Source organism: Geotrypetes seraphini, chromosome 3, assembly GCF_902459505.1.
Source record: "Geotrypetes seraphini chromosome 3, aGeoSer1.1, whole genome shotgun sequence".
Taxonomy (NCBI): Eukaryota; Metazoa; Chordata; class Amphibia; order Gymnophiona; family Dermophiidae; genus Geotrypetes; species Geotrypetes seraphini.
In genome coordinates this window covers 315,760,900-315,774,949 of record NC_047086.1, presented here as the reverse complement: position 1 = coordinate 315,774,949, position 14,050 = coordinate 315,760,900, and the positions used below count along the sequence as shown (strand labels likewise).

Sequence of the window (14,050 nt, the reverse complement as noted above, 5' to 3'; positions counted from 1 at the left end):
GGACGAGGTACTATAGGCTCGGGCAGTGCCTCATGGATGTCTAGCACCGGACTTAATGAGGGTTGCCTCATACATCATATAGTCCATATAGATATTAACACTCAATCAGTGTAAATAATGAATAATCAATGCCATATTAACTTTACCATCAAGGAGGAGGACTGAATGAAAAATAATGAAAAAATATGAAAAAAATAAGTGAAAAAATAAAAAAATGAATGAAAAATCTTAAACTAATGTCAATAAACTCCCAAAAACCACAAAATGTGAATGAAATGGTTAAAGTGCAAGTGATTAGAAAAAGTTCAAATTGTGATACTATAAAATTCCATGTTATAAAAGTTAATATTATAAATCTTAGATGTTAAAAAAGTCATTAGTCCAAATTTCTTCCAAGCTACAAATGTAATAACATCCGTAGAAAAAATTCATGTGAAAGTGAAAAATGTATGAAAAAATCAATCAATAAAAATATAATTCATAAATATAAAGTTCATAGCACTATTTGTGTTGTGAAAAACTCAACAAAAACTTCATAGATTTAAAGTTCATAGCACCACTTGAATATAAAGTTCATAGCACCACTTATATTGTAAAAAGCTCATCAAAAACTTCATAAATTTAAAGATTCATAGCACCACTTGTTCATAGCACCATATCTGTTTTAAAAATTCATCACAAAATTGTTTAATACAAAAAAGTATACTTAGCTGCGTCTTGTTAAACTACATATGTTGTCTTGAAAAATTAGTGTCACCACTCGACAGAGCTCCGTTTCGCCACCTTCGTCAGGAGCGGAGATCCATAGGAAGCAGACTTTCAAAACTGAGGCAGCAGAAGTTGCATTTATTCAATCTGCGCCATATCCCGGAGCGGAAGGAAATCCAAAACCTATTAGACCCACCTGTCTACCACTCCAATAGCCCTCATGGCTATAGATGCAACCTATATGACAGTAGAATAGGGTTTTGCTGGGTTTTACTGGGCTCACACTTCCTACCATAAATGTAGTGGTTAGAGTGGCTTATGGGCCTGAGTCCTCCTCTTTATGGTTCACTATCCCATCCACCAGATTGCTTAAGACACTTGTGTGGTGCTCTACTAGGCTTTCCCATACCAAGTACTGCTATTGTAGAGAAAGGTATGTACTCTTATGGTCTAGTGACATTCAGAACCCCCTGTCCCCCGGCCCTGGTAGTCTAGTAGAAACTAGAGAGCTGCACGGGAACGGGGACGACGGGAATCCCGCGGAACCCGCGGGTTCCCCCTTCGGGTCACGGGGATCCCATGGGGACGCCCCCTAGGGTCGCGGGAATCCCATGGGGATGCCCCCTAGGGTCGCGGGGATCCCATGGGGACGCCTCCGAGGGTCGCGGGGTTCCTGCGGGGCTGGATGTACTAAGTCGCGCGGCTTTTCTCCCTACCTGCTCTGCTTGCAGCACAGAGCCGAACGGAAGTCTTCCCGACGTCAGCGCTGACGTCGGAGGGGAGGGAGGGCTTAAACAAAGCCCTCCCTCCCTCCGACGTCAGCGCTGACGTCAGGAAGACTTCCGTTTGGCTCTGTGCTGCAGGCAGGGTAGGTAAGGAGGAGTAGCCTCGCGGCTCGAGTGGCTACCAAGGGAGGGGGACGGTCCGCCCCGCCCCGGGTGCAGCACAGCCGGCCAGGTCCTCTTACTTTTGTGGCGCTTCCCCGACCGACCGACAACAGCCCTGATCCGACAAACCTCCCTGCCCTTAACCGCGAATCTAAATTACCTTCTTACAGCAGCTGTAAGAAGGAAATTTAGATTCGCGGTTAAGGGCAGGGAGGTTTGTCAGACCGGGGCTGTTGTCGGTCGGTCGGTCGGGGAAGCGCCACAAAAGTAAGGGGACCTGGCCGGCTGTGCTGCACCCGGGGCGGGGGAGAGAAGGAGGGGGGAGAAGGACGCTGAAAGTACTGGGGAAGACAAAGGGGTGGAGAAGGACACTGAAAGGCCATGGGGAAAATGGGGGGGAGGACACAGAAAGCATTTGTGGAAGACAGAAGGGGGAGAAGGACGCTGACAGGACATGGGGAAGACGGGGGGGGGAGAAGGACGCTGAAAGCACATGGGGAAGACAAAGGCGTGGAGAAGGACGCTGAAAGGACTTGGGGAATACGGGGGGGGTGGAGAAGGACGCTGAAAGGCCATGGGGAAGACAGAGAGGGAGAAGGACGCTGAAAGAACATGGGGAAGACAGAGGGGGGAGAAGGACACTGAAAGGACATGGGGAAGACAGAGGGGGGAGAAGGACACTGACAGGACATGGGGAAGATGGGGGGGGAGAAGGACGCTGAAAGGAAATGGGGAAGAGAAGAGTGGGGAGAAGACACTGGCAGGGAAGAAGACAGAGATGCCAGACTATTGGGGGAGTGGAGGGAAGAAGATGGGTGCCAGACCAATTTGGAAGGGGGAGAAAGGGAGAGGCACAGTAACAGAGCAAATGGAAGACGCAGAAGGAAGAGAGACAGTGGATGGAAGGAACTGAATGAGAACATGAGGAAAGCAGAAACCAGGCAACAAAGGTAGGAAAAGAATTCTATTTCTTTTTTTTTTTTTTTTTTGCTTCAGGATAAAGTAGTATATTAGTTGTGTTGATAAAAATTTATAAACAAAAGAGGCTCTGGTAGAAACCCGTTTACAAAGTATGTATTCTAACCAATTAATATTTCCAAATTAATAACGTCTTTTTGCTTATTTGTAAATGGGTTTCTACCAGAGCCTTTAATTCAGTAGCATAATTAAATGAAATAACTATTTCTAAAGTTTATAGGGATGGGTGGGGACGGAGGGGATTCCTCACGGGGACGGGCGGGGACGGAGGGGATTCTTCACGGGGACGGGTGGGGACGGAGGGATTCCTCACGGGGACGGTTGGGGATGGGTGGGATTCCTCACGGGGATGGGTGGGGACGGGTGAGACTTTGGCGGGGACGGGTGGGATTTCTGTCCCCGCGCAACTCTCTAGTAGAAACCCCACCCCTCCACATACCTTAGTTGTAGAAGATAAGAGGGACTAATCATCACTCCTGCCTCTGGGTCACCCTTATCAAAACTGTGGTACCCCTACCCCCACCCAGTGCATCCTGGGATGCACTAGGTGGGGCCAAAGCTCCATATAAGAAAAATTCCACAGGTTATAGGACTCATAATCAAAAAATGAAAACATCCAAAAAACCACCAGAGTTCCATGGGGCGTGCTGGGAGCTGTGTAATGGGTGTATTTTGGGTGGACTTTGGGCATGCTTAAGTTGGACATCTTGTGGAGATAAACCTTTTCCAAGACGTCCTGGATAGAAATTAGACCTTCAGAGCTAGACCTATTTTAGAAGCATTTAAGTGCCACAAAGGGACTCGAAATGACCAGACGACCACTGGATACATTAAGGTATGACTCCCCCTCCCCCATTGCTCACTCCCTCTCAACCCTCAAAATCTGAATGAACAGCAGCAGTACTTGGTATGGGAAAGCCTAGTAGAGCACCACACAGATGTCTTAAGCAATCTGGAGGATGGGATAGTGAACCATAAAGAGGAGGACCCAAGCCCATAAGCCACTCTAACCACTACATTTATGGTAGGAAGTGTGAGCCCAGTAAAACCCACCAAAACCCTGCTCTACTGCCATATATGTTGCACCTGTAGCCATGAGGGCTATTGGAGTGGTAGACAGGTGGGTCTAATAGGTTTTAGAGGAGTTTTAGAGGACTCAGAATAAATTATAAGGTGTATATGGTGAGATGTACTTCTGGCATTCTTTATGTGAAATTCACAGCAGTGCCCTCTAAGGTGTCCCACTGCATGTCTGTGTGGCTAGTCCATCACAATGATGGCTACTCACGTCTAAATAATCTGGTTTTGGACGTTTTCAACTTGGATGTTTCTTTGGTCAAAAAGGGAGTATAAAGTTAGACATCCTAAGGGTTGAACATCCTGTCGGTTTAGATGTCCAAATAGATGATTTTCAAAATATATATTTTTGGATGTCTAGCGGTTTGGCTTTCAAAAATGGATGTTTCTGTGCTTTCAACTTTGGATGTTTAGGGGAAAATGTCCAAATCGGATTTAGATGTCCTTTTTGAAAATGGCCCTCTATACCAAGAAAACTGACTGCTTATTAAAATTATCTCTCATATTTGAAAAGAATGCAAATTCTCAGTAGACTGAGTAGGCTGGATTGACCTTTTTACATTAATCTAATGTATCGTAGTGTCTTTATTCCTGCAATCTTAGGAGTCAGCCCTGTGAATGCTGTGGGTGCTTGAGCACTCCCAATATTGAGCAAACTCTTTGACTTTGTCCAGGGTGGGGTAATTTCTATTGGCTTTAACACCGCAATCATTTTGAAAAGTTGGCTCCTATACTTGCAGTAATCTACTGACTGTATTGATCTTGAAGAAAATGAATGCACTGAGGTTGTGATGCCTTTTACTTGCCCAATTTAAGATTTATCCAAAGACTAGTCATTAAGCCCGTTACATTAACGGGTGCTAGAATATATGTCTGTCTCCCTACCTCCCGCTGTCTGTATGTCATTTTTCCCCATTTCCCTGTGCAGCAGCATTTCCATCCCACTTCCCTATGCAGCAGCAGCAGCATTTCCCTCCTATCCACCCCTTTCCTGTGCAGAAGCAGCAGCGGTATTTCCGTTCCCCTCCAAGTCCCTGTATAGCAGTAGCAGCATTTCCCCCACCCCCTTTCCCTTCTCTTATTGCGATCTGGCTTGCTCCGTTCGGCCCCTCCCCCTTTTTTTAGTGCCGTTGTTCTGCTCGATCTGGCCTTCTCCTGACCCTCCCACTGCCGACAAACCTCCGGGCTCCAGCCGCGTAGGCAGCACTTTAAACACGCTGCTTTGCGGCCTTCTACTGCCGATTTCCTCTCCCGCGTCTGTCTCCGATGATGTAATCAGAGACGCGGCAGAGGAAATCGGCAATAGAAGGACGCAAAGCAGCGTGTTTATAGTGCTGCCTACGCCGCTGGAGCCAGGAGGTTTGTGGAGGGTCAACGGGCGGAGCGGGGTTGCTGTCAACCACTCAGTTGCTGCCACTGCCCCACAGGGCCGCGGGTGTTGGGCATTTGTAGTTGCGCATGCGCACTTCTTCAGGCCACGGACATACGGAACTTGCAAGTGGAAGTGCGCATGCGCGGCTTAGGGTTTTATTATAGAGATGGCCTGTGCTTTGCCCTGGTACATAGAAAGATACTCATTTAACTCATTTAGTGAGGGTGAGAGGCGCCTGGGGCGGTGGTGTCCCTCCCCCGCCCTCATCTCCACCCCTTCTCTGATCCCCCTGCTGCGTGTGTCCCCTTCCTTTCCCCCATACCTCTAGTTGAAGTTGTTGCTTGCGACAGTCGACCATTGTGCTCCTTGTGACCCCGTTGGCTCTCCCTCTGATGTAACTTCCTATGCATGGCACCCAGAAGTGACGTTGCGAGGAGAATGTTGTTGATCACCGCAAGCAACAACTTCAACTAGAGTTATGGGGGAAGGGAAGGGGCGCACGCGTGGCAAGGGGAAAAGTGGGAAGAGGAAGGAGGGTGAAGAGGAGGATGAGGGGTGCTGGTGCCCCCACCAACATGGCGGACCGGCTCCCTTGACCCCCCCCCTTACTATGCCACTTTTAACCCCTAGGATAGTTGTAATTTAAAAGACTGGGGTGTGCAGTACCAAAGCCAAAATGAATCCAGATATTATTAAGTGCTTCTCACCAGATAGCAACCAGTGTTGAATATCTAGATTCAGTAGTGATTGGCACCACTATCTGGATGGCAAATCAGGTAATGATAGCACTGCCTTTTTATTATGATTATGTTGATGGTAATGAGGATGATGATTTCAAGGCTTAATATACCACCAATGACATAGTATACACTTCTAAGAAGTTTACAAGAAAATTAAAAAAATGAGATGGGTTGAGAGGAAGCAACAGGAAGGAGGAATGGGAGATATGAGGATGGAGAGCAAGCATGAGGAAAGGGTTGCTGTTACTGTTTCAAGGGGTGATTCCAAGGTAGGAAAGGGGGAAAAACAAGAGTCTACATATTACCCCTAATATTCCGTGCTATTTAACTGATCAAGAATGGTTCATAGCCAGGTAAATAGCGTTTAGCCAGGTAACCACTAATATTCAGCCAGAGATAGCTGGATATCTTTGCTGAATATTCATGGTTAACGGCTAGCCACAGATATTCAGCATGGCCAGCTAAGATTAGCAGCCAAATTGGACCACATAAATATCCTTGGTCACTACTAACAACTGGCCAGCGTTGAATATTTTCTTAGCCAGCTAAATTAGAGCTGACCATAAAAAAACAACAACCACCAGATATTCAATGCCAATTACCAGAATGGTCAGGCATTGAATATCCAAGTTGAGTACCAGTGTTAGGTGGAGAGCACACTGGCTGAAGATCACCTGCAAATCTCTGCTCAAAGAAACAGGTTTTGATTAAAAAAAAAAAAAAAATCTTAGGGAAGGAGAGTTCCAGTATGAGTTTAGGGGGTAAGGAGTTCCTCAAACCCTCACTTAATCCAGATAGTTATCTAGTTAGAAAACTGAATATCACCTGTAGCTGGTGGTCTAGGGTAGGGTCGTCAACCTGCGGCTCACGAGCCACATGCGGCTCTTTCACCACGTGGCTGAAGCTTCAAAGGGTTAGCAGCAGCGATTCCTACAGCTACCTGCTGCTAACTCAGAAGTTAGCCTGCCCTCTGTCATAACTTCCTTTTTCTGCCAGGGTGGAATGCAACAGAGGTTAGCAGCAGGCCCATTGAAGCAAGAGGGGAGCATAATATTTGTGAGTGGGACTGGGTTTAGGGGAAGGGCAGGGCATGGATTGATGGGATTTGGATTGGGGTGTGTGGGTGCTTTTCTCATGGTTTAGGGCAGCACCACAGCCTCCTTAAGATGTGGGCTGTAGGACTTATGCTGCATGCAAAGTGTTTCACAGGTAGCGTTAGTCCATTATCATAGTGGTCACCAAACTGTGGTACAGAGGTGCCACAGGATGGTGACTCAAATTGTGGTAAAAGCTCAAATTTCACTTTACCTTAACAGCTTCCTCTCTAAATAAGAACATAAGAATAGCCTTTCTGGGTCAGACCAATCAAGCCCAGTAACCCGTTCTCACGGTGGCCAATCCAGGTACCTGGCCTAGATATAGCTAAATGAGTATCTGATTATGAACGAAGTAGGCTTGAAGGGAAGTATTTAATTCTATTAAATGACAGAATAAGCATTGTGCTAAGAAATTGAACTGCTGTATTTTATGTATTTTGCTGTATTTGCAGCTTATTCAGAAACTCACAGATGTGGCAGATGAGTGTCAGAATAATCAACTGAAGAAACTGAAAGAAACTTGTGAAAAGTAAGGCATGGGGCATTCATATATTTATACAAAAGTCATCCTGGAACTCTAGATCGACAGACTGTCTTACCTCATTTTCCCCTTTTTAAGAGAAAAGAAAGAACTAAAGAAGAAAATGGACAAAAAAAGGCAGGAAAAGATCACAGAAGCTAAGTCTAAGGATAAAAGTCAAATGGAAGAGTAAGTGGGCATTTCTTTTGTTTCCTATGGTGTTGGCTCAATTTAAGATCAATTAATAAGTCTGTGTCCCAGTGTTCATCGATTCCCAGTTCTTTGCATCAGGTGTGAACCAACCAATGCCGGAAAGACTCTTTAAAAATGCTTAGGGCAATAAAAACATGTATGATCCGTAGTTTGTAGAAACCAATACAAAAAAAAGCAAACAAATGCTGTAATAACTAAACACACTTCTACTTGTCATCAAAAACAAAACAGGTACATATGTATGTCACAAACATTAATACAGGGGTGGGGTGGGCATGAATATGAACTCTATTAATATGGATCATGAGGATATTAGTGGCCAGACTTTATGGTAGATATCCTGCAAACAACGGGCTGGTTGGATAGGCTGCAGTGAGCTTGGACGGCAACTTCAGCATTTGGAACCTAGGACAATATCAGACTTTACAGTCTATGGCCCAGAAATAACAAAGAAGAGACAAGTTATTCTAATCATGTAATTTTTTAATAGGTATAACTTATGGGCAGACTGGATGGACCGTTCAGGTCTTTATCTGCCAGCATTTACTATGGGGGTATTTTACTAAGGCGTGCTAGCCGATTTAGCATATGCTAACGCGTCCATAGAATATAAGGGGCGCATGCTAATATTTAGCATGTGCTAAATCAGCTAGCGTGCCTTAGTAAATGACCCCCTATGTTACTGTATTACAACAAGTGCCCAGAGGAGCAGAGCAACCAATAAAATGAAAAATGAGGAGGAAAAAGCCTCAGATCTCAACCTCCATCCTACAGAGACAGATGACAGGTATAGCTATACCTAGTGGCATACCTAGGGAGGTTGGCGCCTGGAGCGGTGGCACCTGTGCCAGGTGCCAATGGTGCTTCACCATGCCAGATGCCACCCTTGTTATTCCCTGGCCTCTTGATCATCCCCCTGCCCCTCACCACTTGACTGCCTGCCCCATCCCCTGCGTACCTCTTGAGCAGCATCTTCCCCCTGCCGTTCGGCCAGCCTTGGCTCCCTTCTGACTTCATGTCTTGGTCCCACGACCAGGAAGTGATGTCATAAGGGAGCTGAGGGTGGCACAAGCAGTAGGTGGAAGATGCTACTTGTGACAGCAGCGAATGTTTAAAGAGGTACGCAAGAGAGTAGGAGAGGTGCCCCCCATCCCCGTTCCCTCTTACTATGCCACTGGCTATACCTGTCACTTGTCTCTGTAGAGTGGATTTGGGGATCAGAGGTTTTTTCCTGCCCAGTTTTCATTTTATTGGCTGTTCTCCTTCTCTGGGCACTTGTTGTATCTGTTTTGTTTTTGATGATCTGTAGTTTGTGACATAGATTTATAGCCCCAATCTACTGTAAGCCACTTCTAAATTTCCATTGAAAGTTTGTAGGCATATCTTCCAGTTGATTGAAGTATACCAGTTTTCTGCTATTGAACATCAAAGCCTGGCAGTTTTTCAGCAAGATCAATGATATGGTCTCTATTTGGATCTACTGAATTGTTCCAGGTCAGTGTTTCTCAGGTCAGTCCTGGAATATGCCCTTAGCAATCTGGTTTTCAGGATATCTAAAATAAATATGCATGAGAGTGATTTCCATCCACTGCCTCCACTGCATACAAATCACATGCATATCGATCCTGGATATCCCGAAAACCAGACTGGCTAGAGAGTATCCAGAAACAACTTGACGAAACACTGCTTCAGGACCCAGATGATTTATTGTCACCATTAAACGTCCTCCAATTACTTCTGCATATCGAAAAGGGCTTCCTGGATTTTAATTGTGTTTTAGGAAGGTTCTTCAAATCACAATGCAAGGAGACTCTCACATTTTGGTTTACCTTGAAGAGGAGAATGACACTTTGCAAAGCCCTCCTTAGTTTTGGTGGCAATGTCAGACAGAATTGGAAGTCACATGACATTAAGGTACTTGGCATTGTCCACATTTTTGTCCTCGTTAGACAACTCTGTGCTCATTGCAGTGCACAGTGTTTTCCTGCAGCGGAAACTAGGGAAGATGATGCTGTGCGTGTATCTTGAACAATTCTATGACCCAGATACCTACATTTATACACATGTATATGTTTACAGTAGTAGAAGTTGCACGCATATGTGCGTGTACACCCACATTGAGACTAGCAAGAACATCTAAGAACTATTACATCTGAGAACTATTAACTTACATAGCATGCATTTGTAAGGGGGTGTACACAGGAGTGGAGTAGGCTGTGACATAGGTCAGGTTTCCCACTTACATATGAAGCTTTCGGAATGCTGTAATTTACACTCATATCTGCTGCATTTAGATGCCAGTACTTACAGCAGGTAGTGTTGATGTAAGTTCAAGCACCTAAAATGTAGGTGCACTAACATCAAGTTATGCTATAACTAGGTGCCTAGCTTCCATTATAGAATAGGCTCTTACCATGTGGTCTTGGGGTCCCTAAATGGAGACATTCAGTTATAGAACTGACTCCCTAGTGCAATTCCGGTCATCGAGAGCCGGAGCCAGGTCAGGTTTTCAGGATAGCCATAATAAATATGCATGAGATAGATCTGCATCTCAAGTGCATGCAAATCCATCTCATACATATTCATTGTGGATATCCTGAAAACCTGACCTGGCTCCGGCTCTCGAGGACTGGAATTGCCTACCCCTGCCCTAGTGCATTGGCATGGTATGAAAGAGCTACTTTAGAAGATCATGAAATGGATCTATCAGGGGATATACAACAAGCTGCCTGCTTATTTTAATGCTTTTCTGCAAATATACAGGCCAGAGCATTCATTGAGATCAGAGAGTTGTATGTTGTTGGAAGTTGGAAAGAGGAAAAACAGATATGTTATGATGATACACCAAAATCCTCTTTTTCAGTGGCCATGCCAGGTTTGTGAAATGTTTTGCCTGGGATTTTACGTTGTTGTAAAAATTTGTTAGGGTTTAGGAAGTTGTTAAAAACCTACTTTTTTTGTCTAGGCATTTAACTGAAATGAGGAGTTTTCTGTAATTATGATGCTGTTCAGCCCGGCTGTTGGTTTAATTTTTTAGAATGTCATTGTGTTTCTTAAATGTATGTTTTTAAAGATTTTGGATGTTTTTATTATAAGCTGCCTAGGTTTTAGGTAGATATAAATATTTTAAATAAATAAAATATGAAAGAGCTACTTTAGAAGACACCTTCTCTAGACCACAGTTCTTCAACCGCCGGTCCGCAGAAAATTCCTGCCGGTCCGCACAGGGCCGGCGAGATGGACGCCATTAAATTTCCTGCCCCGGTGGTGTTCGCGGAAATCTTCTGTTCCTCCCAGCCTCGGGCGATCAAGACAGGCTGCCGACGTCGGGCATTCCCTCTGTGAGTCTCGCCTATGCGGAAACAGGAAGTTGAAACAAAATAGGCGGGACTCAGAGAGGGAATGCCCGACGTCAGCAGCCTGTCTTGATCGCTGCCCCTGCCGAGTCGCCGAAGAGGGCCCTGGGGAAGGTGCAGGTAGAAGGGAGATGGTCAGCGTGTGCGGGGGGGGTCAGCGTGTGGATTTGGGCCATCAGCAGCGTCTTTGCTGAGAGTCTGCCCACATGCAGGATGCGGTGGGTAGGATGCCTCCGGCTCGTCTTGGGCGGCAGGGCCTGCGGTGCAAAGCTGTTTTTGCCGGCTTAGGGGGGTCGCGAATGTGCAGGGCACAGCAGGAGTAAGATCATGGGGAGCCTTCAACAGTGGCTGTCTCCTCTCCTAGCAGCTCTGTACTTACCAGGGCAGTGATTCACTTTGGCAACTTCCCCTTTCCTCAGAGGCGGCAACGGACCCAAGGCTGCCTAAGGAAATCACTGCTGCAGGCAAGTACTGAGAGCTGCTGGAAGGAGAGGAAGCCACTGTTGGAGGCTGGGAAGCTGCTGGATAAAGGGAGAGCTGCTACTGAACCTGGAGGGAGGTAGAAAGAGAGATGCTGCTGGGAGGGGAAGAGGGAAAGGGATGGGAAGAGAACTACTGTTGGATAGGGGGAAGGAGGGAAGGGAGAAGGAAAAAAGGAAGGAAACAGCTGGCAGGGAGATTAGATGAGGGAAAGGGGAGAGACAGGAATGAGAAAGTAGAGAGAGATTGATGCTGGAAAGGGGGTCAGCAGAGAAATGAGAGAGGGATAAAGATGCTAGATCTGGTGTAGGAGAGATAAAAATGAAGAAAGCAGTGAAGCTGGAATGAATGATGTAAAAAGGAGAGAGGAGGCACAGGCTGGATGGAAAGGGGAGAGGGGCATAGAAAGAAGTCAGATACATATGGAAGGGGGAGAGGCCAGACAGTGGATGGAACGGGCAGACGCTGGAAGGAAGAGTGGAAAGAAGATGAAAGCAGAGACCACAAAAGGTAGAAAAAAATCATTTTATTTCTATTTTGTCATTACAATATATCAGATTTGAAATATATATCCTGCTAGAGACATAACTGGGGGACTGCAAAGCCTAGCACTATTCCTATCATGTGTGACTGCAGTATTCTGTTAGCATGATATTTCTCTGTAGCATTCTGTAATAATTTGGCTTGTTCAGTTTTCTTGATAGTAGAGGGGATATATGTGAAGGGGAGGGGAGACAGGGGTTTTGTTGGTCCTTGCTCTGAATATTTATATTTATAAAATGACAATTGTACAGAATATTGTTTCTTTTTATATTTTAATAAAATATGTTCAATATAAAATCATAACTGAGGCTTGTGCAGATGGGATCAGATGGTTTGTGGGGACCGAGCTTGCGGAGACGGGGCGAAAATGTGTTTTTTTAAATTTCGGTCTTAGTAGTTTGCCGGTCCACAAAATAATTCTTTTATTTCTGCCGGTCCACAGGTGTAGAAAGGTTGAAGAATACTGCTCTAGACCATATCATACTTGGAAAAGTGGTCGACAAATGTTCTAACTCATTCCAGATATCACTTTCAATGTACCCACATAAGGCTGCCCACTGGTACTACTACTACTATTTATTATTTCTATAGTGCTATCAAACACACACAGCGTTGCACAGAGTCACAAACAGTAAGAAATCAGTCTATGCTCGAAAGAGCTTACAATCTAAACAGGCAAGACAGACAAACAGGATGTCATGGATACAGTTAAGGGGAATGGTTAATCAGTGGACTGGGTTGGAGAGCACAGAAGTAGGGTTAAGGATTGAAAGCTATATCAAAAAGGTAGGTTTTCAGTCTCTTTTAAACAAGGGAAGGGGCATGACGGACAAACTCGGGTAATTTATTCCAGGCATAGGGGACAGCTAGATGAAGTCTGGAATTGGCAGTGGAGGAAAAGGATAACACTAAGAGGAAGAGAGAAGCGAGGAGAGATATTGAGGGACAGCAGAATGAACTCACTTGTAGGTCAGCAATAAGATCTTGAACTGTATGTGATGGCAGATAGGGAGCCAGTGAAGTAACTTAAGGAGAGGGGTGACATGAGCATAGCGAAGTTGGTAGAAGATGAGTCGTGCAGCAGAGTTTTGCACAGATTGTAAGGGGGAGAGTCGACACTGAGAAATACCAGTTAGGAGTAAATTGAAGTAATCTAAGTGTGATGTTCCGAGAGCTTGAACAAGGATCTGGGTAGTGTGCTCAGAGAGGAAGGGGCGAATTTTGGTGATATTGAAGAGATAGAAGCGACAGGTCTTAGCAACTTGTTGGATATACGTAACAGCAACTACAAGAGAAAAGTCTTGCCTGCTAGTCGAGTAAGCAGAGCTTGCTCAACAGTGCTAACATTTAATGTGATCAACATTTTTCCATGGGTTTGAGTGAGCTGAAGAATACAGAGATCCTTAATAGCTGGCAGGTTTATTGGGCCTGTAATTGTTTTCTTCGATACCATTCCAGTATTGTAAACTTCTGTAAAAAGTACTGGAACCCATTCTTTTTCTCACTCTCCCCAGTCCTTGAGATGACTGTGCTCCTCTGGTACCCTGTAAAATATTAATGATTTCCCTCAATTTCTACCATGCTAATTGTAAAAAATAAGCTGAATGTTAGATTACTTCGGGAGCCTTCCAGCTGGAGAAACAACAGTCAAGAATTGGGAATTGGCCTAACAAAAAGTGAATAACTGTCATTAAGAATAACATCAATGATGGAATACAGCAAACTGTCTTCAGTTTACAGGCCTATTTCTTTGATTAATGTGGATGAAAAACTTCTGGCTAAGTTATTGACTTTACGCTTAGCCAAGGCACTCCCTTATATTATCGGTATGCACCAAACGGGTTGCTCAAAGACATTCTTCAAATAACACCAGACTGGCTTTTCACATGTTGAACTTAACAAAAGCCATGGAAGATCCAGCCTTCTCCGTGTCCTTGAATGCAGAGAAGGCCTTTGATCATGTAGAGTGAACCTTCATGTATCAAGCAATGGATTGGTTTGTTGTAGGATCGGGATTTATTCAAATGATTCAAATCTTGAATAGTTCCCCTTCTGCTAGATTATATATTAATAATACTT

At 44.9% G+C, this 14,050-nt stretch overlaps 1 protein-coding gene across 11 annotated transcripts in view; it reads left to right on the top strand.

Moving 5' to 3' along the window:
* Positions 1-14,050, top strand: part of PLCB1 (phospholipase C beta 1) — a 1,208,816-nt gene that overhangs the window by 955,120 nt on the left and 239,646 nt on the right. For all 11 annotated transcript variants that reach the window (XM_033937380.1, XM_033937379.1, XM_033937383.1 and 8 more), the window contains 2 exons: positions 7,312-7,388; positions 7,479-7,568. In XM_033937380.1, the coding sequence (XP_033793271.1) occupies positions 7,312-7,388; positions 7,479-7,568 (167 nt within the window). The remainder of the gene's footprint in view (positions 1-7,311; positions 7,389-7,478; positions 7,569-14,050) is intronic.